The 26,094-nt window shown below is 41.6% G+C and overlaps 1 protein-coding gene across 1 annotated transcript in view; it reads right to left on the bottom strand.

The window, feature by feature from the left end:
• The window catches only part of LOC117451728 (voltage-dependent T-type calcium channel subunit alpha-1H-like), a 101,311-nt gene that overhangs the window by 5,209 nt on the left and 70,008 nt on the right, over positions 1 to 26,094 (bottom strand). Inside the window, exons 5-10 of the mRNA XM_071203896.1 lie at positions 25,012 to 25,109; positions 16,372 to 16,531; positions 10,272 to 10,584; positions 6,810 to 6,902; positions 5,350 to 5,588; positions 4,474 to 4,997 (exon numbers count right to left, since the gene is read on the bottom strand). Coding sequence (XP_071059997.1) covers positions 4,474 to 4,997; positions 5,350 to 5,588; positions 6,810 to 6,902; positions 10,272 to 10,584; positions 16,372 to 16,531; positions 25,012 to 25,109 — 1,427 coding nt within the window. The remainder of the gene's footprint in view (positions 1 to 4,473; positions 4,998 to 5,349; positions 5,589 to 6,809; positions 6,903 to 10,271; positions 10,585 to 16,371; positions 16,532 to 25,011; positions 25,110 to 26,094) is intronic.

Raw genomic sequence — 26,094 nt, 5'->3', positions numbered from 1 at the left:
GGTCAGTTTCTGGCAACCCTAGCCTCTACTTATTTATATGTTGTCTAAAGCCACTCCCAGGCTCCTGAGAGGCAGTACGCAGGGCACCAAAGTCCGTAAATGGTTCTCTGCCAAGCACTTCCTGCTGCTTGTTAAACTCAATGTTATGAGCGCTGGGGACAACATTATTTCTTCTCTAATTTCTTCTTCAAGACATGCTTCCTTTAATGGTGACTGGACAATAACATCGGGTGGAAGAGAAACACGCTGCAGTTGGAAATAAAAACCACGGCAAGAAGCTCTAAACACAACGGGAACAGAAACACTAAAAAGTGCATGCGGTGTTGAAGGGTATCTGAGTAGAGAGCCACAACGAGCCTCTCTGCGCAGTGAGCAGTGAAACTCGCCCACAGTCCTGTACGAGCTCCCCTCACCCTCTGTTCTCTGACTCCATCCTGCTCAAACCAGTTTAAAGGAACCGCAAAGCTGCTCAACATGACTTCTGGAAACATCCGCTCTTCAAAAGCTGATACATCTAAGCATAAAAACAGGCGTGTGAGAGTTATCATCATGTCATTGGCTTTGATAACCTCCACATTCATTTCCAAGTCTACTTATTTGTTTCGAGACCAACTCTTGACAGCTTGTTTGCATCCATACTAATTCTTTCAGCAAATGCCTTCAAGGGACACAATATTGTCTGGCAAACTGCTTGTTAAAATTCACCCCAGCTTCACATCACTTTATATTACATTAGGGTTGGATTAGATTGCATTTAAACTACAATTCCATTTGACAGCGCCAGAACGTGTTCCCAAGAACAGCACAAAGAGGCTTTTCAACCCCAAACAGCTCTCCAACTCCAACCCATTACATCGCGAGGCCCAACATCATCTGACAGAGCTGAAAACAAATCTGGGGAAGTCGGACAATGACTGGAGACATGTAACTGCTTTAGCTTTCACTCCAGTGCAAAGCATTAAATCACACATTAGTATTGTTGCTCTCACTCGGCGAAGGATTTGTATCGACTCTTTAACACTTTGAACACACTTGAGATGTGTTCCTGCACTCGTCCTAATCACGTTCTTTTCTGTATGTATCCCGCGCCACTCAGTCTTCTCTGCAGTAAGGCACTAATTCATGTGCGCTTAATGATGTTTGGAGTGTCGGCAGCCAGCAGTGTGTAAATGTGTGTGTGTGTGTGTGTCCCCTCATTAGGACAGAAGGGAGGAGTCTATCTATCGTGCTGCTTTTTAATTTTTCCTCTGCAACCAACAAAGTTTGATGTTGTCCGTCTGTCTCTCTGCTGCATGCCCTCCCCTCAGCGAACCCTCCTTTCTCGCTCCCTTATTAATCCAATGTATTTTTCTCAATGCCTTCCCCTTCTAGCCCATCCATCAACATCTAAATATTTGATGGCTCTCTTTTTGAACTCCATCTGCTTCTTCTCCCACAGAATAACAGTTTGTTTATGTTACTTTAAAGTGCCCTCTATTCTCTCTGCCCTGCCACTCCCCACACACGGTGTTGATTCCTTCAATGCTCCTCTTTATCCACCTCTCTGCACTGATAGCCCAAGCTCTTGAGACATGGATTTCACACACACACACACACACACCCACACCCACACACCACACACACACACACACACACACACACACACACACACACACACACACACACACACACACACACACACACACACACACACACACACACACACACACACACACACACACACACACACACACACACACACACACACACACACACACACACACACACACACACACACACACACACACACACACACCCACCCACACCATGTATACATCACTTCAGGGGACATTACATTGACTTACATGCATTTCCAGGAGACTTATCCTAACCTTAACCATAACCAACACATGCCTAACACTTACCCTTACCCTAACCCTAATCCTAAACCTAACCAAGTCTTCACCCTAAAATTAATGATTCCCCTCATGGGGACCTCCAATGTGTCCCCATAAGGGAGGCCAGTCCCCCACCCTAACCAGGGTCTGCATCCTCTTCCTTACCCACACTCTCACCCTGATTTCCACCACCCAAACCAGGGTCTGCATCCCACCCCCCTCCTCCCTAACCCTAACCCCTTGGAACGTGGAGACTACTCGGACCAATCCCCCACCGACACCCCTACCCCACCTAGCCCTAACCCCAACCACCCCCCACCTGATCCTAACCCTAATCCCAACCCCATGGGACCCGTCCAAGGTCTGCACCACCCATCTACTAATCAGCCTCCACCTCCGGACCCTAACCCTAACCATCCCCCACCGGACCCCAACCCCAACTGTCATCTCATTCCATTTGTCTCCACCTTCTCCCACACCATCACAGGATTCCACCGGACTGTTAAAAATAACTTTTCCCTCCTCCAGTCCCAACCCTACTTCTCCAACCACAGGGTTATTTCAGCTTACAGGAAAAATCCCAGTTTACACAACACACTCATACATTCCAAGTTTAGCAGCAACAGAGCCCCACCACATACGCAACATAGTCACCGCTACATCAACAGAAAATACATACATAACCAATACAGTGGAGCAGCCTTCCCTGCCCTTGGTTCATTCTCTCTTAATAACAGCAACATAGTCTACATCATCACATGCAACACCTGTAAAAAACACTACATAGGAGAAACCATACCATACTCATTCGTCTCAAACAGCATTTATATAACATTGGGGAAGGTCGACTCCCAACCCCCCTGGTCACCCACTTCCAACTACACTCGTCAGATCAACTACTCATCTCAGGCCTGGAAACCAATGACCGGTGGACCATCGGGCAGAGGAAGAGGGCGGAAACATCATGGATCCAGAAACTAGGGACAACCACACCCAGGGGACTCAACGACGCCTAAGACAAATCTCCTCTGGATCCTCCCTCTCCTCTGCCCACCAGTCCCAGGGATGATCTGACCCACTCATCCTCCTTGGCCCATGGACCCCAACACCAACAGACAGACACCCTCACAACACCCATCCACAGACCCCTAGGCCAGTGCAACCTAGTCCCACACCGGATTACATAACCCTACCTCTAACCCAAACCTAACCCTAACCCTAACCCTAATCCTAAACCTAACCAAGTCTTCAACCTAAAATTAATGATTCCCCTCATGGGGACCTCCAATGTGTCCCCATAAAGGAGGCCAGTCCCCACACGTGACTATGTAAACAGATGTAGGTCCCCACAAGTATAGTAATGCTAGACCACACACGCACGCACACACACACACACACACACACACACACACACACACACACACACACACACACACACACACACACACACACACACACACACACACACACACACACACACACACACACACACACACACACACACACACACACACACACACACACACACACACACACACACACACACACACACACACACACACTAATACACACTTCTAAAGAGGCCAGAGGTATTTGCTCAAGGAAGAAATTAAGATGAAAACATTGAGAGGGATGAAAAAAATATGATGGAACCCCAAGGAAAACAGTATCAAGTAAATGTTAAGAAGGGAAATTAAAGTAAAGCGAAACCCACTCAAAATAAAAACAAAATGGCTCCTCTCAGAATGGCAACGGCCTTAAAAAGGGGCATGTTTGAACTCTTATTTCTCAGGCTGTCTTTTGACTCAGTCAATGCCCTATTTTATTTACTCTTTTTTTTGTAATCCCTTAAGTATATTGTTATTTGCATTGTTGGCGGAGCCTGGGACTTAAGATGTCCGCTGCCAAAACTACACTGTAGCTATTGTGAATATGAGCATAATCTTGAAGCAACACTTTAAAATGTTTTGAAGCTTTGCCAGGCTCCACTCTGTAAACTACTTTTCTATACTGTATAACCACCATAGCCTCACACACACAGACTGCTATATCTCTGATGTGCAGAAATACTGCCTGTAAATGTACAACTTTGAGCAATACCACAGCTCATGTGAAATATAAAGCCACGTCCAATGTATGCTTTCTTTTTCTTCCTTTCAATATATTTACAATTTGTAAAGAATACCAGCTTCTTGAATATTTTTATATGGTCACATTTTCCAAAAGAAATACTGCTACTTACCTTTTTCACCACGGCGTACTTATCTGCTATTTACATTTACTTATTGTGTTTTTATTAATAATAAGATCTGCTTACTTTTTTATATAATATGTCAATCTACTTTTTTTACTTTTATACGCACTGTACTGTTGCTGCAACGTCGGGACAATAAAAGGAGTTCTGATTCTGATTAACTTTTGGGCTTAAAAAAAAAAAAAGATGGTTTTACCAGTCAAGCCAAACTTAGAAAAAGGCCCTCAAGAAACCTTACGGTGATGTAACATGTTTACATTAATTGTGTGTGTGTGTGTGTGTGTGTGTGTGTGTGTGTGTGTGTGTGTGTGTGTGTGTGTGTGTGTGTATATCTCCTCTTACTGTGCTGTCCCATGAGCTGGTAGAGCTTGTTCAGTGTCTCTGTGTGTTCAGACGCCGGGTGGTTTTGGGGGTGATGCTCCGGGCTGTGACCCCGGTGCTGGGAGTGGGGGGGCGGGGTCTTGCTGCTGTAGCTGCACACAAACGAGGGCAGGATGGTGGGGTAGTTCATGCCCCCGTTCAGTCGCCCCAGCAACGCTCCCATCCCCTGCGTGATGACCGACGGCCCCCCGCTGCTATTCCCGTTTGTACTTCCTCTCCGCACAGGAAGCGACTTCATCTCAAGCTCCTCCCCTCCTTCTCCGTCCGTGTGCTCGGCGGTCGCCACGGTGATGGTGGTGTGCTGCCCCCCGTTGCTGAGGCGACAGTGCTGGTGCTGATGGTGCTGCAGGAGGTTGTGGATGGGTCTGAGCCACAGAGCGTTCCCCGGACCCCCGCCCCCTCTGCTGGAGCCGTGGCCGTGTCCGTTCCCCCCCCCGTTACTGCCCGCACCGCCGCCGTTAGGGTTCACCTTTTTACGCCTTTTACTGGACAGAGGACAGGAGACATTAAACATAATTAATAACTAAATAAGGAAGATTACCAACACCTTAATACCGTATTGTCCGGACTATAAGTTGCGCTTTTTATAGCTGTCTGGCTGGTCCTGCGACTTATACTCCGAAGCGACTTATATATGTTGTTTTTCTCTTAACAACATCTTTTTTGATAAGAGCGACTTAAATTACAACAGATTTTTCAAGAAATTGAAAAGACACAAATTCTCTAAAGCAATAATGCACCCCTTTAACTTCACTTCCTGTCACTGATATGTAACCGGATATTCCCACACGTAGAAAAAGTAACAATGCCACCAAAAACTAAAGTGCCATATCCAACCTGTGCCACCCGGAGTATATCCTCTGCAGCCTGCGTGAGAACTTGCGATAAAGGTGGCTGATGTAGCGTAGCATCTCCTCGTAGCACGAGCCGGGTTCGCTGTAGCTGGCGAGCGTGGAGTCGTTGGACATGTAGCGAGCACGCTGTTCCCTCATCAGGGCGTTCTCCCTCTGCTTCGTCTCCGAGAACTGGGTGGCGATGACCACGAGGCACAAGTTGATCATGAAGAAAGAGCCCACCTGGTCAGGGAGGTAAAGCATGGATGAATACAGCTAAATCATTGCAATGGAATATGAGCAGTTGAGTTAGAAAAATGCTGTTACAAGTGTGTGAAAATGTCCCCTTGTTGTTAAACTACTGTTTGATTCTAGGAACAATTACCAGATTGACTTCATCCCCCTTAGAGGTGCAAATAGAGTAATAAAACAGTGCGTCAACAAGAAGCCAAATTAGGGCTTGTGCATTATTAAGATCCAGAAATGCGTCCAGATCTAGGATGATATAAATGATTTTGTTTTTATCCTGGCTTTGAAATCTTAAAATCTAATCAGACTGCGATAAGAAGACTTTGACAGGAATTGAAAAATATCTTTCAACTTTATAAAGAATAGTATATTTAAGAGGCCATTACAGCATGTTATTAAAAGACTGATTGGAAATTAGATGGGCACTTCCTACAGATTTCTTCTAAATCTTTCTCCAACATCTCACATCTATCTTAATTTTACTCTCAACCACTGTCTATATGAATCACTCAGATTTTTCTTTCAGCTCTTTCTCCATCCCCTCTCCCTCTCCCTCTAAATGTATTATAAGCACTTTAGCATCGAACGACAAGGCATGCGAGGAGCTCATACTGCAGTGTGATATATAGCTGGAGCTGGGATCTTTGAAAACCCCAACAACTGCAAGATGAAAGTGAGATTATGCACGATAAGAAGTCTGACTGAGAGGTTCGACAGAGGAGAGTGCTCAAAGCAGATTTTCTTTAGAAAGGTTATTCTGGGTTTAGCAAAGCAGGACTGAAATGCAAGTACACACACATATCTTTAAGGAGCAACACGGTATATTTATATATGCAGTTTTTAGCTGTTATTGAGCTGTATAAAGAGAAGCAGGACACAAGTATTGTTCCAGATCAGAGTTCAGAGTGGTATTGTTGTGGATAATAGTAGATAAAATGGCAAACATGAGTTCATATTCTGAACCCGCTTGTAATTCATGTGCAAAACGTGTTGATCAGTCCTAAAACAAAGCTTTCGTAAATCAGGATAACGGTGAAAAAGCGGCGCCATGGTTTTGTTTTGGTTCAAACAAGACCCATGTTAGTCTATGTAGATATTTTGGACCCAACCAAAAGTCCATTTGTTTATGTACCGGCATTTTAATCCTAGTAACACATTTAAATAGGAGAAAAAGCTTGTTATCTCAAACTGAAATAAACACAAGACGGTACTTACGATAATGAGCAGTATAAAATATACAAAATTGTAGAAGGAGTGAGCGTCCATGACATAGTACATGATATCTACCCATCCTTCCAGTGTGATGACCTGGTGGGGGGGGGGGCGAAAAGACACAGGAAGACAGACATTTTATTAGAATAAACGAGAAAGCGGGAAAAACGTTCCTATGTAGATCACTTTGTCTTCAAAAACACACACGCCCTTAAATAAACTCAAAGTACACAGCACAGTTTGATCCAGTACATTTCTGTCTGTTTTAAGCCTGTGGCGTCTCTTCAATCTGTGTGTGTGTGTGTGTGTGTGTGTGTGTGTGTGTGTGTGTGTGTGTGTGTGTGTGTGTGTGTGTGTGTGTGTGTGTGTGTGTGTGTGTGTGTGTGTGTGTGTGTGTGTGTGTGTGTGTGTGTGTGTGTGTGTGTGTGTGTGAGCCTGGGGACTGACGCAGCTCTCTCATGTAGCCACTATGCTAATGAGCGGTGGAGATGCTGAGACCTGAAAGGGAGGCTCAGCTCAGCCAAGCCTTTAATACACTCACACCTCAACATTTACACCTCAGTGCACCTCAGCGCGGTGTGAGCACATGACCACCGTATAAGCAAACGTACAGTAAATACATGTCCCAAACACATATGGAACAGGCACGTGCATGCAAGTATTCCGACGTATGTATTTTTGAAGAATCGTACGCAAATATACCATGAAAAGATACCACGAATGTGTATAATGCACACACACACATAACGGAGACACACACAGACCCAGAGGCGACTAATCCGCTCTCTGCTGGAGTGCTCTCCTGCACCAGATTCGAAAAGAGCAGAGGATTCTCACTGTTGAACAAAAGTACATCTGTTAAATCATGAATACTGAATGGCCTACAGGGCATACGCCTAGGGGCCCAAAGTGTCAAGGGCCTTTCCATATAAAAGAGACACAACCCAATCAGGAAGAGACTCAAAAAGACCACACAAAAATCACAAAGACACACAAAACATCTAGAAGGAGAGACATGGAATCACAACAACTATGAAAGGGTGCAAGACATCGCAAAGAAAAACATAAAATCACCACAAAGAGAAACAAAGAAGCAAAACAATTCGACGACATTGTGTGTTTTGCTTCTTTGTATTGAGAGAGGTGGGAGTTCTTAAGCAGGTCCCCGTCATTGTTTCATAAGAGACATGTTTTATCATTGGGGATCCTTTCATCCACTATGAATAAGAGTGAACAATAAGATGTCAGACCAGGCAGATATTAAGTTAAGGGAACACATTATCTTGCCAGGCCATGTAAGGCAATCTGAGTTGAACAGACTCATTCATACAAGATATCAAGAATTGGAATTTGATCAACAATACAAGGACATCATCTTCTTTACAAAAATGAGAGAAAGGTCAATTCATAAAGGACACTTCGTGAGCAGCACGTGCACTTCTAAATGTTCCTCTTGTTCCAAGCCATGCTGTAAAAGTCAATGATATGCATCGCGAACAGAGAAGATTCGGAGCTGGCATCGGTTTAATTTAAGAGGTAAAAACGCAACAAACTGAACAAATCTTCTGCTCCGGACGGACTTTGAAAATCAGAGATAGCTAGAGAATCTTCCAGGGCCGAGCAGAGAGCATGTCGGAGCTGTCGTTTGTGAAAGGCCTAACCAACACATCGTGAACGAGCCCCAATGGATATTCCTGACACTAGTTACCCTCCGTGGAGTGGTCCGATTCAAAGGTCTCAGGAAACTAATGGACAGTCGAGCAGCGTGTGTGTGTGTGTGTGTGTGTGTGTGTGTGTGTGTGTGTGTGTGTGTGTGTGTGTGTGTGTGTGTGTGTGTGTGTGTGTGTGTGTGTGTGTGTGTGTGTGTGTGTGTGTGTGTGGGAGGGAGCGAGGTCAGCAGTCATTGACCTGCAGGTTGATAGACACATTGGCTGAGATGTCTTCACTCTATTAGTCCTTCCTCTTCTCCACTAACAAAGGTCAGCCTATTCCCTGGCTGGTTCAGGACTGGTTATCACCTGACATCCTTCCATAAAGGCATGTCTTATCACACACACACACACACACACACACACACACACACACACACACACACACACACACACACACACACACACACACACACACACACACACACACACACACACACACACACACACACACACACACACACACACACACACACACACACACACGGTGGGAGTTTACGGAGCCAAAGGTATGTGGTGGGTACCCATCGTGACTTTGGGACCACAGGCTGAGATATTTTCAGAAACTCTGTGTGGAAATGTATAATTGCTGTTCTGTATATTTACAGATGCTACCGGAATAAGGCTGTCGACTGGGATAACAAGCCGAGCAACCCATTTAACATTCGTAGAGCCTTCTGTCTTTCTCCAATCTCCCTGTGTACCTCAATCACTTTTATTTTATGTGTATCACTTTCTCTATTGGTGTTTCCACCTGCTTGTCAACCAATGGTCTGTATTATGTTTAATGATGTCATGTTTCCAATAATGCACCCCCTTTAGATAAATAAGATTTAGTTTAAAGAACGTTTTTCTCAAATTGTAGGGGAATTTACTACTTCCTTTGAATGCAATACAGAGAATTTCCAAATACTAAACACAGGAAGTAAAACACACATACACTCTATAAATGCCCTGCTTTAAAATTAATCTCATCTAAGACCTAGAGTGATGCTTGCTAAACCATCACAAATGGGAAATGCAAATCAGCAAATCTGATCTCTAAAGCCTCTTACTGTGAGGAGAAACCACACACACACACACACACACACACACACACACACACACACACACACACACACACACACACACACACACACACACACACACACACACACACACACACACACACACCCCCACACACACACACACACACACACACACACACACACACACACACACACACACACACACACACACACACACACACACACACACACACACACACACACACACACACACACAAAGTTAAGAGTACCTAACAGGGATTACTGTGCGGTGTGAATGTGTGCGCGTCTTCAGTATTCACACTTGAGGGTAAGACTATCTTTAAGTCAGTCCATGATACGCCGTGACATATCCATCAGCGAGTGCTGAATACATCTAATGGATGGGAATTCATATCATATCAGCACAGACAGAGTTAAGGACTGAGATAAGGAAAAGCCTCCCGTGTGGGGGGGCTGGGTTCAGGAAGAGGGAAACACATTTCATTGGATGTGGATGAGATAGCTTTCAGGTGATGATACATTCCACAATGGCCACCATGAATGATTTTGGAATTTAAACACATCTGAAAACCTTTCACAAAACCCCTTCTTGCAACTTACACATTATGTATCACTTATAGACTCTTATGGCACTACTTCTATTCTAGTTTATTGTATATCACTAACTGTATCTGTGTACGAAGGACAATAAAAGCCTTGAATCTTACCTGGAATATGGCTATCCAGGCGTAGCCGATATTGTCAAAGTTGACGGCTCCCTTGTGAGGGTTTAACTCCCCGGGGCGACACACATTGTAGTACTGGTTCCAGTTAACACACCCGTTCACACTGGCCCCGCCCATCCCCATCATTGCTGAACTGTGTTGGGGAGCGGCCAATGAGCACTCGGCCCCGCCCTCTGTGTGCGGCGGCAGATCGTGGCAGCGCAGCATCCCGTTCTCTCGGGGGGCCGAGCAGATCAACGGGCTCTCCTCACCCTCCTCCGTCATGTAGTAGGGACTGATGGACAGGTTGTACATTCTGCATGGAAAAAGAATAACAATAATTAATGCTATGTTAGTATATTTTTGTAGATCTATTTCACTTTTAAGTTGCTGAAAATGTTTGTTGTTGATTGTATATGTATGTATACATGTAAATGTATGTTGGAATAACTTGCATAATGATTTAAAGGACAATCATTGATCAAGTAAGGGGTGGGAATTAATAAGCATTTGCTTCCTCCTACTCCCTTTCGGACACATATGATTTATTATTATTATTAATATGAAGACATTTTTTTTTTTTTGTTGAATATACAAATTATTACCATGAATGTGGATAAATACTGTATTATAACAATACGGTATTCTGTTTTTCACATTTGTTATTTGTTATTTTTTAATCTGTTCGAAATAAAGACTGAAATAAAGAAAGAAGAAGAAAGCTTTTACAGCGTGTTATATGAACAAAGTACTGTAGACACTGAGCCTAATGACTATCGCAATGAACCATTGAACATTATGTCACAGTAGAGGCACAACATAAAAACATGAACCTCAACATTTGCATAATAGGACCCTTAAAGAATAATCATTCAAGAAAGGGTTAGTCATTGTCTTATGGTTTGAAAATGCTTGCATAGAAAAGAGAAATAAACAAATACTTCCCAGGTTCTTGACAGCAACGGTAAATACTACTTTTTCTTACGAAGAAAATTACCAAAGTATTTATTGCACTTCTCAACACCTTTTTTCTTTTTGGCAACTCTTCCGAGTGCCAGCAGGTTCAAGGTAAAACACAGAATACAAATCCAAGTGGCAGCGCACACCGGTCTACTTGTGTTGACACTATTTGATTAAGAAATGATATGTTCTAACAAGAAACAGCCGAGTAAGCATTTCACATATTGCTTGACCAGAATTGGCAAGTTGACTTTTTATTTATTGCTTCCACTGAGCCATTCACCAATAAGCAGGATCAGATTATCCTTTGGTCGCTTTCCAGTGAGCTCTTATATACAATCCTTTTTAAAAATCAATGGCCTGGCCCCGCCCTACCTCTCTGAGGTGTTACACAGCTACACGCCCACTCGCACTCTCAGGTCAGCTGATCAGTTGCTCCTGAGGGTGCCAAAAACAAGTGCAGAGGGGACGTGCTTTCTCTGCTGCCGCCCCTAAACTGTGGAACGACCTGCCCTCGCTCATCAGACAGGCTCCCACACCGTCTGCTTTTACATCCCGTCTCAAAACCCACCTCTTCTCCTTGGCATTCGGAAACAAGTAGATTGTTGCTTTTATTTGCTTTCAGTGGTCAGTCTTTATTATATGGCTGCTATTTATTTTTTAATTATTACGTTTATTCTGGTTTGTTTTGTGTTTGTATCTTGTATTTATATTATGTCGTGTGAGCTTATCTCTCTGTACAGCACTTTGGTGTGAAGGTTTTAAAGGGCTATATAAATAAAGTTGGATTGGAATCCTGGATTAGATGTTAGAAAGCCGTGTCATCACTCCATGAGGGATGATACTGCATATCGTGGATCCTATTAAACATCCAATCACAGATGTTATCTTATCTTTGAACAAAACACCTCCAGCAACAACGACCGACGACAACTCCCACGATGTTTTCACACTGCATTCACTTATCCTGTGTGGTCCCATCTCTCCTCAGCATCTTAATCAGTGGTTTACACTCTTGTCAGAAATCATTTGAAAAATGGGGAAGGAAAACCTTGTGTTTCTCAGAAGCTCAACAAGGAAAATACCACTGCAATCATTAGAGACAGATAATGTTAAACTAAGAGACGGAAAATGTTAAACTAAGAGACAGAGTTAAACTAAGAGACGGAGAATGTTAAACTAAGAGACGGAGAATGTTAAACTAAGAGACGGAGAATGTTAAACTAAGTAGCTTTTGCTGTTCATAATCCCTGGAAAAGAACATCGATAACCTCTAATATTTTTCATTTAATAAACAGTCCGTGAAATCGAAGCTATCCTGGAGTGGGGGGTTGGAGTTTGACCAATGATTCTGTTTTTTTTATAAATGTTTACATGGACTGCCCCCCCCCCCCCCCCCCCCCCCCCGTAGGGGAATTCATCCACAGAAAACACACTGAACGCTGCACTAGGTCAGAAACCAGAGGTCCCCCGTAGACGGACCACTTTTGGACAAAATGTCCTCTCCATTAAAGGCAGCACACTCTGGAATAGCCTCCCAACTGTAATACGGGATTGTCCCACTCTCAATAGTTTTAAAGGTCAACTCAAAGAATGGTTGAGAAACAGACAGACGTGCGATCACCGCTAAATGCACTTTAACACAGGGGCATCTCCTCTTGCACTTTATGCATCTCTTGTATCTCCTCTTGCACGTTATATGTCGTTGCTGCTACATTGTACTGCCATGTGGTAGATACTTGTGTGTGCTGCTCTTGCTCTTTTGCATATCATGTATTTATTTATTTTTTGCTATGTTTACAAATGGCATGTTCTTATATGTTGTATTACATTACATTACATTGCATTTAGCTGACGCTTTTATCCAAAGCGACTTACAATAAGTACATTCGACCAGGAAGACACAACCTTGAGGAAAACAGAATCATATAAGTACATCAGGTTTCATAGAGCCAATCATTTCAAGTGCTACTCAACTGGCTTTAGATAAGCCAGTCCTTTATTAGTATATAAGTGCGTATGTCAGGGACTACGGATGGAAATGAGCTCAACGCTAAAATGTGTCATATTTACACTTGAAGCATTATTTGGCTAAAGTGTTCGTTAATGTGCATTGTCCCTATTCAAATAAACGATTAAGTAAATAAATAAATAAAATGCATGGTGTTGAGGCTCCTGCTAAAACTGGAGGAAAGGAAAATGTCTCTTGCTACTTATAAACCCTTCGTTGAGTTGAACTTAGACAATAAAACATGTAAGAATTACAATACCACTTTGTCCTTTAATTCAGTTGGTGATGTACATAGTTTGCACACTTTAATTACAAAGAAAAAATGCCTCCTATTTACGAAAAACAAGCTCCTTATTAAGACGTTTTTTCTCATTTAAAGTTAAACTGCACGTTATAACTCAAAGGACAGTTAGCAAGGCATCTATTAGTATCAATGGGGAGAGCTGTTTCCTGCGAGGGATGAAAAAGGTGATTGCCTTCAACATGCCTTCTTATGTAAACTCCCCCTTTGTTGTAGAGAGCCCTCCACTTCAGCAAAGTGCCTTTTTTGGACGTGAAATTCACTTTTGAATGACTAGTAGGGAGTGATAAATGATCTTACTCCACACCAGACGGTCTATTGGTGGACTCCAATTATGTTCCTGCCATTCCTGTTAGCCGTTTATCTGCTGAACTGTTAATGTGGATAGTAATTACTGGACGCATTAACGTGCACATTACTATAATGTTGCAGTTTGTTAAAGTGGGGCTAATTTCAATGACTCTGTACTGCTGGTTAGTCGGGATCGGGTGTTATCTTAAGCTTTAATGCAACAGCAGTATTTAATAATGTAATGTATTTTATATTATTAATCTGAATCTCTAAATAAATGAAGTAATGCTCCATAGCTTCTCTTGCTAACTGGACTTAAACTCCCACTGTACATTTTAACAAATTTGTATTTCCACATGTATATTTTAAAACTTTGTAATGCTATGTTATTTCTACTTCAGAAATATTTTGGATTGTTTATTTCTAGTGTCTTTATTTCTCTTATGTCCCAAATTGGGATCAATAAAGTACTTATCTATCTATCTATCTATCTATCTATCTATCTATCTATCTATCTATCTATCTATCTATCCATCCATCCATCCATCCATCTATCCATCCATCTATCTATCTATCTATCTATCTATCCATCCATCCATCCATCCATATCCCATCTATCTATCCATCCATCCATCCATCCATCCATCTATCCATCCATCCATCTATCTATCTATCTATCTATCTATCTATCTATCTATCTATCTATCTATCTATCTATCTATCTATCTATCTATCTATCTATCTATCTATCCATCCATCCATCTATCTATCCATCCATCCATCCATCCATCTATCCATCCATCTATCTATCTATCTATCTATCTATCTATCTATCTATCTATCTATCTATCTATCTATCTATCTATCTATCCATCTATCTATCCATCTATCTATCTATCTATCTATCTAATATTAGAGTTACAATATTTCCGTCCGAAATGTACTTTAGTGGAGTAAATATATAAAGTGACATAAAATGGAGATGCTTCACTAAGCACAAGTACCTTAACAGTAGTGCTCGAGTACAGTAAAGGAGAAAATGTTCTTCCCTGATAGTGTACTGTCGGGCCAGGCGAGCATTTGTTCTGTGAGAGAAAACACAGCTGCCTCGGCCATGCAATATTAAGCCGCTGTCCTCTTTCTGTCTGTCTCTCTCACACACAGCAAGGATCCAGTTACATCAACTGTGGTAACATTTCTGCCATTTCATCAAAGCAGAATTAATTCCAGGATACCTGAGAGAGATGGGTTTCCTTTCTGCCCACGGCTAAATTGGTGACTCTGATCTTTTGTATCTGTCTTTGTATCTGCATGTGTGGTTGTTTGTCTGATGCTCTTCTCCCATAAGATGTATTCAACCTTATTTATCTCAAGACAAGATACATGTGCAAGCACGGAGGTATATCATATTACACAAATGTGCTGTGTAGAAGATACATTATGCTATTTCAAGTCTGCACCTTGTCCTATTTATTCTCATTTAAGGGTCAGTTAGAATGTCATTTAATTAAAAAAATAAATAAAATGTAATTAGGTAAAACATAGATTTGAGATTTTTATCACTTCCACCACAGAGTTTCAATATTTCTTTTTATTGTTTAGTAATTTTCTGTTATGCAGATTCTATCTCTAAGGTACATTTTAATATATTTTTTCTAGGAACATGGGCTTTATCTTGAATATATTATATTATTTATTTGCTCAGTCATATCCCACAAGCCCACGTCTGAGAAAATGTTTCTTATATTTATTCAGGCTTTTTAAAACGATTGTTAAAGCAGGAGAGCAACATCATCCGCATAGATAGAGGAGTTTTTCTCTTCAGGTCGGATTTCGAGCTGGTGAATTTGATGGCTTTATTTATCGTTCATTGCACACCCACTGTATATCATGGATTATAGCCTTATCTAATTTCCCATCTACATGTATTTCACGGTTCTTTTGTCCTTTTGTATTTCATGTTAGGTCATACGGTGGTTTGGATCCTGAGGGCGATACGCACTTTCTGTACTCTTACAAGTTCTGTATTTCTTTTTGCTACAGGCAACAGCTGACTGATACACCACATGACACCTCGACATAACTCTAACAAGAGAGAACAAAACAGAGAAACACCATGAGGAAAAATAAGAAAGACACGAACAGAAGGAGAGAGAAAAAGGGCAGTAAGTAAATAAAAGAAAGATCATGTTTGAGTTAAGTGATGTGAGCATGTTGGAAGAGTCCATGTGTGCATGCTGGAGGCTCTGCTGGTCACCGTATGGATGTGGAGAGCAGCACTTGCAAAAGAAAGGGTGTATGTACTCTTTCTGTTCAGGGGTGATTAAACATTGATGGCAACTTCTAAGTGTACTGAAGGAGTTTGTATTTTTCACTCATCTGTACTTTGTCTATACTCTACTAAAGAACTTAAAACCAATCCTATTTGCATCAAAGTGCTTCTTCCTTCCTTACATATCTAGGTTTCAACACAACAATGTCCCAGGAGCATGTGTGCTACTTTAAACCTAAAAGTATGTACTGTATCATAAGTTCCTTACGTTCTGATGTCCTCTCCCAGGAAGCAGCGGTTGCGCAGTAGCCCCGCCCACAGCTGGACTCCCACAATGCCAAAGATGAAAAAGACGAAGAAGCAGAGGAGAAGGACATTTCCCAACATGGGCAGGGTGTCCAACAGCAGCGTCACCAGGATCCTCATACCTGAAAAGTCACACAGAAATGGAAAGATGTTATTAGAAATGATTTGATTTGTTTCGAATGTTTAAAAAAATTATAATAATAATGAAATGAAACATGAGAATTATTTTACTACAAACTTAAGAGGTGTCAAATTGATAAACAAAAATATTACTGCACTTATTTAATCCCACCCCCAATTATTAACATATATCTTTTTTTTCTCTTAAAGAACAACATTTGTTATTGAAAAAAAACAACAACAAATAAATAAACAAATAAACAATTACATAAAAGAGGTAAACGGTAATCAAGAAAAGATAAAATAACAAACCAAATAAATAAATAAACCGTAAACACCCAGTTATGATTAAACAATTTCATCCTTGTGAAAATCATGTCCTGATGTCCTACGTTAGGACACCCCTTGAGCTCCTCATTCAAACTGTTCCAAAGCTTCACCCCACACACAGAAATACAAAAACCTCGCTTGGTTGTGTGCACCCTAACATTGGGTAATTGGAATAATCCCCTTACATTATAATTCCCTTGTCTTGATCATTTTCCAACCTTCTTCCCACGTGTTGCCTTCTAGCCTTCTCCTCGCCCTCTGGTTGCCCGACACCCTGACAACCTCTATTGATCTTGTGATCTTGGAAGCCACACAGCTTCGCCCCCGCAGCCAATATAATTACAAGTGGTGACGATACTGAAAGTGACATTTTGACATTTTTTCATCCTCTGGGATTTGAACTCACAGCCTCCCTGTGGCTAGTATTATCTAACCACACGTGTTCAGCGTCTATCTCCAGCTGTCAGAAGCGTTTAGCGTCAGCAGAGATGGGGATCTAGTCCCTGAGGTCGCTCACGATGTGTTCGGTCCCCTGTCACACATAGATCGCAGACTTGTCACAATGACCACGTTTAAAATAAGACGATATTACTGTAGAGTGTCACTGACTTTGTATCCACCCACAAACATTATGCATTACATTAATGCACATCATGTGAACAACCTCTTGTTCTTTGTATCTTCTTAATACTGTGAGCCATGTTCATGCCCAACTCCCTGACTGCATTTTGCTAATTTTTGAACACGTCTGCACAGCCCTTACTCTTTAAAATATAATTCACTGTAGTTTGCCATATATTGGCATATTTTAATTGTCCTAAGTGGTTTTGTTTTTTTAGCTTTTAAGGTTTTTTATATATTTAAATTTAAATTTGGTGTAAACACTTGTCTTTAACATTCTTTTTTTAATGCTAAATTGTTTCTTAAAAATGCTTATTTTATATTATACATTTCTTTTTTTGACCACTATTGCAACTTATTTTCTTAGATTGTTTATGCTTGCACCACCAAATACCAAAGCAAATTCCTTGTATGTGTAAACGTACCTGGCAATAAACTGGATTCTGATTCTGCTAATTTTGATTGAAGTATAGTAAGTGTTACTAGAAATTATAATTTTTAACTAAGTTGTTTTAGCCTTCTACTAGCCCTCATGTTACCCAACACCCTTACAACGTTATTTGAATAGTGAAATCTAGTTTTGTAAAAAGTATATATTTCCTGATCATGACCGAAAGAACGATATCGCGGATACAAGCGGCCGAGATGGGTTTTCTCCGCAGGGTGGCTGGCGTCTTGGATAAGGTGAGAAGTTCAGTCATCCGGGAGGGACTCGGAGTTGAACCGCTTCTCCTTCGTGTCGAAAGGAGCCAGTTGAGGTGGTTCGGGCACCTAGTAAGGATTCCACCTGGGCGCCTCCCTAGGGAGGTGTTCCAGGCACGTCCAGCTGGGAAGAGACCAAGGGGTAGACCTAGGACCAGGTGGAGGGATTATATCTCTTCGCTGGTGATTGACCTCCACCCTTGCTCATTTCCCCTCTCCGACCACAAACTCATACAATTCACAATTGCCCCCCCCCCACCCGAAACCCCTGCCCACCCAGAAACATCACCTTCCGTAATCTACACTCCATTGACCATAACCATCTCTCCGAACTGCTATCGTCTAATCTCCCCCTGGACGCAACCCTCAGCTCACCTGATGATCTGCTCAACCACCTCAACTCCACCCTACTCACCTCCCTCAACACTTTAGCCCCCCTCAAAAATAAAACTGTTACTTTCAAGACCTCCTCACCCTGGTTCACACCCGCACTGCGTAAAATGAAGCAGCGAGGCCGCCAACTTGAACGTCTTTCAAAGAAATCATCCCTCACAGTCCATTACATAAGCTACAAACTCCATCTCAATGCATACAAAGATGCTCTTATTGCCGCTAAATCTGCCTACCTCTCCAACATCTTCACTGACCCCTCCCGTAACCCCAGGACCCTCTTCTCCACAGTTAACAAGCTCTTCAAACCCCGTGCTGATAACCTCCCTACTTCTACTTCCGCTACTTGCAGCTCATTCCTCCAGTTTTTCGCAGACAAAATTAACGCCATTAACCACTCCTTCTCAGCTCCATCTGATATACAAGCATCTCCCCAACCTCCACCGCTACCATTTCTCCCCCATCTCCCTTGACCTCCTGACTCCTCCTCCCCAGCGCTGCCTCTCCCAGTTCAACCTGGTTACCCCACTTGAAATACTCCATCTGATCGGTTCCTCAAATCCCACAACCTGCTCCCTTGACCCTCTACCCACTCCTCTCCTGAAGTCCTGCCTCCCCGTCCTCTGCCCCTATCTTGCTAACCTTTTCAACTCCTCGCTGTCCCATGGAACCGTCCCCTCTGCCTTCAAAACTGCTGCCGTTACTCCAATCCTCAAAAAACCTGGTCTTGATCCCTCCTCCCTCACTAATTACCGCCCCATCTCCAACCTACCATTCCTCTCAAAAACTCTTGAACGCATTGTAGCCAAACAAATTCACTGCCATCTCCAAACCAACCAGCTTTATGAACCCCTTCAGTCTGGATTTCGTCCTCACCACAGTACAGAAACTGCACTCGTCAAAGTCCTCAATGACCTCCTCACCTCTGCTGACACTGGTTCCCTCAATATTCTCATCCTCCTCGACCTGAGTGCAGCCTTCGATACCGTGAGCCACAACATCCTGCTCACCCGACTCAGGGACATTGGTATTGAAGGTATTGCACTCAGATGGCTCCAGTCCTACCTCACTGAACGATCCCACTTCATCTCCCTCCCCAACCACTCCTCTGCCACAGCTTCAGTCACCCAAGGCGTTCCTCAAGGATCAGTACTTGGCCCCCTCCTCTTCATCATTTACATCCTCCCCCTCGGTCAGATACTCCGCCACTTCAACCTGGACTTCCACTGCTATGCTGATGACACTCAGATCTACCTCAGCACCAAATCCAAAACATAACCTCCTCAAACTGAACAGCAACAAAACAGAACTCCTCCTAATCGGCTCCAAATCCACCCTCAGCAAGGTCACTAACATAACACTCACCATCGATGGCACCATTGTTTCCCCCTCCAATCAGGCACGCAACCTTGGCGTAATCTTTGACCCCACCCTCTCCCTCAAACCTCACATCCGCCAAACAGTCAAAACCTCATTTTTCCACCTCCGCAAGATTGCAAAAATCCTACCCTCTCTCACTCGCCCCGCAACCGAATGACTAATCCATGCCTTCATTTCCTCCCGCCTTGACTACTGCAACTCACTTCTTTACGGCATCAGCACTACATCCCTCAACAGACTCCAACAGGTTCAAAATGCAGCTGCACGTCTCCTCGCACATACCAAATCATGGCATCACATCACCCCAATCCTCAAAGACCTCCACTGGCTTCCTGTCTCCCATCGCATCAACTACAAAATTCTGGTCCTCACCTACAAAGCACTCCACCATCTGGCCCCCCCTTATCTCACAAACCTTCTCACTCCTTATCAAACCCCACGGTCCCTCAGATCCACCGCAGCCGGACTCCTATCCATTCCCACATCCACACTCTGCAGCTTTGGGGACAGAGCCTTCTCAGTGGCAGCTCCTAGGCTCTCGAATTCCCTCCCCCAAGATCTTTGTGACTCTGAGTCTCTCACAGTCTTTCAGTCCCGCCTCAAAACACATCTTTTCAACTCTGTCTACCCATAAGCCCCCCCCTCTCAATCAACTTCCTCTTGACTGCCTTTTTATTTATTTTATATTTTACTATACTTACTTGTTTGCCTGTCCTTATTTGTCTACCCTACCTCATACTGTAAAGTATCTTTGAGTTGTGAAAAGCGCTATATAAATAAAATGCATTATTATTATTACAACCGCCCAAAACATCTCCATTAGGAGAAACAGGCTCGAGTTTCAAAAACGATGCACATAGGAAACATTTTCGAATTTAGAGAAACAACATCCGTATTATGAAAAAACATTGATACTAGAAGAAAAAAAAGAACAAGATCTGAACACCCCCTCTTGTTTCCAAGTATAGAAGGTGTCCCGACAGTGGAATTTTCAAGGTTGTTATTCAGTGACGTACAAGCTCTACCAGCTCAGAGGGAATTACTCATCCACATTTAATGTGTGTCGTCTTGTTTATGTGTATTGGCCTGTGCTTCAGTGTACACTCATTAGCAACAGAACAAACTTTATAGTAGCACAACATGGGGTTTGATAAAGTGTTTCCGCTTCAGTCTTAAAAAAAAAATGGGATAACGAATATGAGAGAAAATGGTATACTCTAAATACTAAAATATCCATCATTGGTCCCGACGACCTTCCTTAAAGATTTACTGACCGCAAACCAGCGGCAGATTTAGAGTTGCATGTGAGATAATGTGTTTTTTATATGAGATATGTGACAGCCATGCAGTTGTGGTTCAATCTGTCAAACCAGAGATCTAGTGAGATGTGGTCATGGCTTTGGGGTGGAGTAGAAACCAGAAAATCGATGTAATGCCCGACTTAAATCATTGTCTCATCACCTATTTGTCTCATTTTACTTATATGTCCTACTTTTAACATATCTGCCAGTTATATCTGTCAACTGACTTCTCTCTTACACGGTTTCCCATTTCTCATAAAAATAGGCGGGCGAAATGAGAAAACTCTCGTGATACATATTGCTCATCATAAAACTGAAAAAGAATATGTCTTTGGGCATGCTTGGGGTAGAAAGCAGTACTCTTGAGATACATGGAAATGTACACACACTGAGTAAACAGTACACAGATGCCGTTTTAGTATAGAGGCATCTGGGTGAAATCTGCTCAAACACAAACATCTCAAAGCATTGACATCCCCTAAGCGGAATATGAATGGGTTCTCCATACATCATTTTGAGTATGGAGATGGGATTCAGCAATACACTGAATTGAATAGTCAAGAACAGTAGAGACAAAGAGATTGAAAACAAGATTGATGCTGCGTTCACTCCCAGAGTTACAACGCACCCTGCCAGGTTTCATTAAACTAATGCAATATAACAGTCGATCTCGATGAGATCATTAAACAAAACAAAGGGCGACTATCCAGAAAGTCTTCAACAGGGATAAGTTATGCTTCCTTTATTTGGGAAAGAGAATCACATTGCTATGCAGAAAGGGTTATATTAGCTGGTAAAAAATCAATCGATGGAAAGAGCAGGGTTGCAGCTTTAGGTCTTTATCTATGAAAATATCTTTTAATAAAGTCAGAAAATTGCTTCTTAGATTAGATCAGGGAGAAATATGTTAATGTCCTGTTGGCAGCGAAATGACAATGATAAATGTCTTGTTATAATCTTTATATTTATTTTTTAACTATCCAGCGATATTATACAGTTATAGTAGCTAACGTGCAATATGTGAAAGTATCTTTGCAGAAAGAACCTCATAATAGAATGCAAAATATGTTCAATTTTCTGTTTAGTTGTTACTTAATGTTACCATTGAACTTGGTTATATTGTCCTGTACACAAAACATGAACTCATGGTCAAAATGATAAATAAATAGTAAATAGTAAATACAGCTTAAATATAAATTAAATACTACAATTATTTTACATTTATTAAAACATTCATCAATAATCTACCACCACACTATGCCAATAATGCCAAACACAGAGTACACTAAACAATCCCTAGCCCTCTCCAAAGCTAGCTTGAAACAAATGCTACTGTTAGCTGGATTAGCCTCTTGCTTTAGCAGTTAATGCCTTTAAAAAACACAACTTCCCATACACCCTAGATGTTCGATGGATGAGTGTCTTGCTGGACAGAATATGTGAGTATTAGTATGTTCAAGTGATGGCTAACTCAGAAATGTTAGCAGGACAGGGAAAAATAAACTCGAGAGCCTTTAGAAATCAAAAGAAAAGAACAACAGTGAGCTTGTTTCTCTTTGCTCACAAAGTAATTGTAGTCGAGCTCAGCATGTATTGCTCATTGTATCCAGGCTACGGAGCGAAAACATATTAACATCTGTCCAACAATGAACACTTCCCATCCACTTAGGCAGAAAGGCAAACAGAGAGACGGAGCGATTGCAGAACGGTTGGAGACAAACAGAGACGGTAAGTAGGGAGAGAAAAACTTTAGTCTGGCTGTTCGCCCGGATGGCTCGCACCCAGAAACACTCCATCACTGATCACAACTCAGATGAAAAGGAAAACAAAAGATTAGATGGAGTCTAAAAGCGAGAGGATAAATGAGCTAAGTAAGCCGATTGTTAAACATCCTCGGGGTGAGTGTATGAGTGTGAGGGCTTTGTGTCTTTCTGTATCTACGCTGACCTTGAGTTTCAGCCCCTAGAAACACCTCTCGTTGTAATTCTCTCCTCGATGTCCCTGTGTCTTCAGGGAGCCGCTGAAGACTTGTTACAATAAATAATACAAGTTTAATTTCTCCTTGTCCATGGCTCTCAAGACGTTCCTCTGGGCTACTGTTAGCTTAGCGATTAGGTTACATGTTCACTCCTCACAAAGGTAGAACACCACAGAGAGTGTGTTTATGTCCCTGTGTGAGGCTGTGATGATAGCTTGAGAGGAACAGACAACCTGCCATGCTTTATGATTGTGTTGGGTCTGACTGCAGGGCGCAAAGCAAGCACACACAAACCCAAACACATCTAACGTCATCATATACGTGGGAGAATCTGGTGTCGTAATGTGGCTATTTCTGGGGAAGCGGGGTCATAAAAGGCATTTTTATTTGCTGAATTTATAACTCTGGAACATACAGAATGCTTGTGAAAATTGGCTTATTGGGAAATTTGCTACATTTTGGAATAAAAGATACATACAAAAATTGAATATTTGTTTTATATAAACACAAGAGGTAAGAATGTGCAAAAAAAAGATAAAATTACAAATAAATAAAATTAATAATTGTATATGAATATAAGAAATTAAGGTTAAATGTCAAATAAGCCAAACAATAAAATAAATTATATTAACATGAGTAAAAGTAAAATGATATCATATACTGTATAATATATACTTTAGAATATATAATAATGCTTTATAGTACAGGTTTGTAGGAGGGTTATTAAAAATATCTGGTCTATTAAAATAAAACTCTCATTTTTTATAAATTGTTTTTAATTAACAATAAAATCTGTGTGAGGTTAAACCCAGTATATAACCCTGTTAAGAAATATGCGTTGTGTCTATAGTACCTGGCAACCTCAACCTGACAAACAGCCTGGCCGCCTGCCTAATGCATGCTAATTAATAATCGTGTTCATTGTTATGACACCATTGTCTAGTGATCCTCTTTCGCTGCAGATTCATGGTCACTTCTGTCACGGGGCTTTTAGGGAAATGACAAACTATGTGCAAGTTCTCACCAGCCACTGGCACGGTACTACCTCTGGAAGGGAGATTAAAGCAAACAATAAGTCGTGGATCATCGGCCAATTTACCGTTAAGGAGAGTGATTAAGAACATTTTCTATGTTGGTTTTATTTTTCCAGCATTCAGTGCAGAAGGCTTAGAATACATAGGAAAATAGCACATTGATCATAAGGGGGAAATGCATATACCTGGACTACTTTCTGGATCAGATTCAGAGCTGAATCCTCTTTACACCAACCAGGCCAGACCCTCGCAACAACAAAATAATAACTGAAACAATTATAAATAAGCGCAAAACCTGTTTTTCTCTCCTCTTCTTGACACTTTCCTCTGAATTTTTCCTTATTTCTTTGTCTTTTTATGTTTCAATTATGTGCAATTATTACTTAAGTGTGTTGTAACAACTTTTTGTATCCACATAAATGAAAACATCAAATATATATAAAAAACAAAAGGGGAATATTCAAATACCTCAGGGCGTATTGGATAGAGGAAACATATAAATGTAATATGATGTAACATTTGCATAAATGTAACTGCCTGTGCTGGGATAATATAACAATAACATATTGTCAGTTTTGGGACAGGAAGTACTTTGCAGCAGATTATTATGCAGAGTTGCTCACAAAAAACAATATGGAAAACAGAAGCATTTGCATATGTTTACTATATATGAGTTTGAACATAGTAAACCATGTGTGCTTTCACCAACAACAACAAAGCTTCTTTGCAAATGTACATGGACCTACTTGGTACTCTGTTGATGGCCCGCAGTGGCCTGAGCACTCGGACAGTACGGATGGCTGACAGACTGGCGTTATGGCCGTCCAGAGAATACTCCATCACCCTGAAGTGAGAAAAGCAGGAAGAAAGAGTTTGACTTCAGGTTCTGTACTCACCTACACACGGATATAGTGACACAAAGCAACAACACTGAAACCATACAAATAATAATGCTTATATTGGCAACTACCCACATAATTACTGTACATTTGGCATTTAATTATACAGTCAAAAGCGTTTTTCCCTCTATATAGTCTTACATCACAGCACCTAAACATCAGAAATGTGACAGGTATAATAGGCAGAGAGCCAGTTATGGTCTTAATTGTGTGTTTCCTGTGCTCTGCCTTGTGGGTGCTGTGTAAGGAGTGTGTGAGTGTGATTGTGTGAGTGTGTGTGGTCAGGCTCAGGCCTCGGAGCGTGGGAGTATTTAAAGGAATGTCTGCTGCTGATTGGGTCCTGCCTTCGTCTGTAGTGCATAATGTACATTAATAATAATAATAATAATTCATTTATTTTATATAGGCGCCTTTCAAGGCTCTCAAGGTCGCCATACAAACACATAAAAAACAAGATACACAATACATAACACCAGCATAAGAGACATAAACAAGACAATGCAGTATATAAATCAATCAAATAACCAAATAAATAAAAACAGAGGATGTGTGATGGATAATGATCAGGGTGGATATGCGAGTGTGAAGAGATATGTTTTGAGGCGTGATTGGAAAATGGGGTGTTTAAGGTTTCTCTGATTGATATATAACTCTTATCTTTAAAGTAGAGTTGTATGCTTCCACCTTGATTGTATGCTACGATCGGTGGATGGTAAGACTGCAGCGTTTTATCATGGTGACGCCTGATATGTACATTGAAATTATTGCTTTTTTATATCAAAATGGCATGAAAACATTTTGAAATCTGAGAGAGAATAGAATTACCACCTTGCAGTTTCACGCCTTCACCAACCAGATACAGTTTAAATGTAACCATTAGACATCATTAGATGAGTTCATTTGTATTATAAGCATAAATGTGTTGTGAGG

Source organism: Pseudochaenichthys georgianus, chromosome 8, assembly GCF_902827115.2.
Source record: "Pseudochaenichthys georgianus chromosome 8, fPseGeo1.2, whole genome shotgun sequence".
NCBI classification, from domain to species: Eukaryota; Metazoa; Chordata; class Actinopteri; order Perciformes; family Channichthyidae; genus Pseudochaenichthys; species Pseudochaenichthys georgianus.
This window is presented reverse-complemented; position numbering and strand designations above follow the sequence as displayed.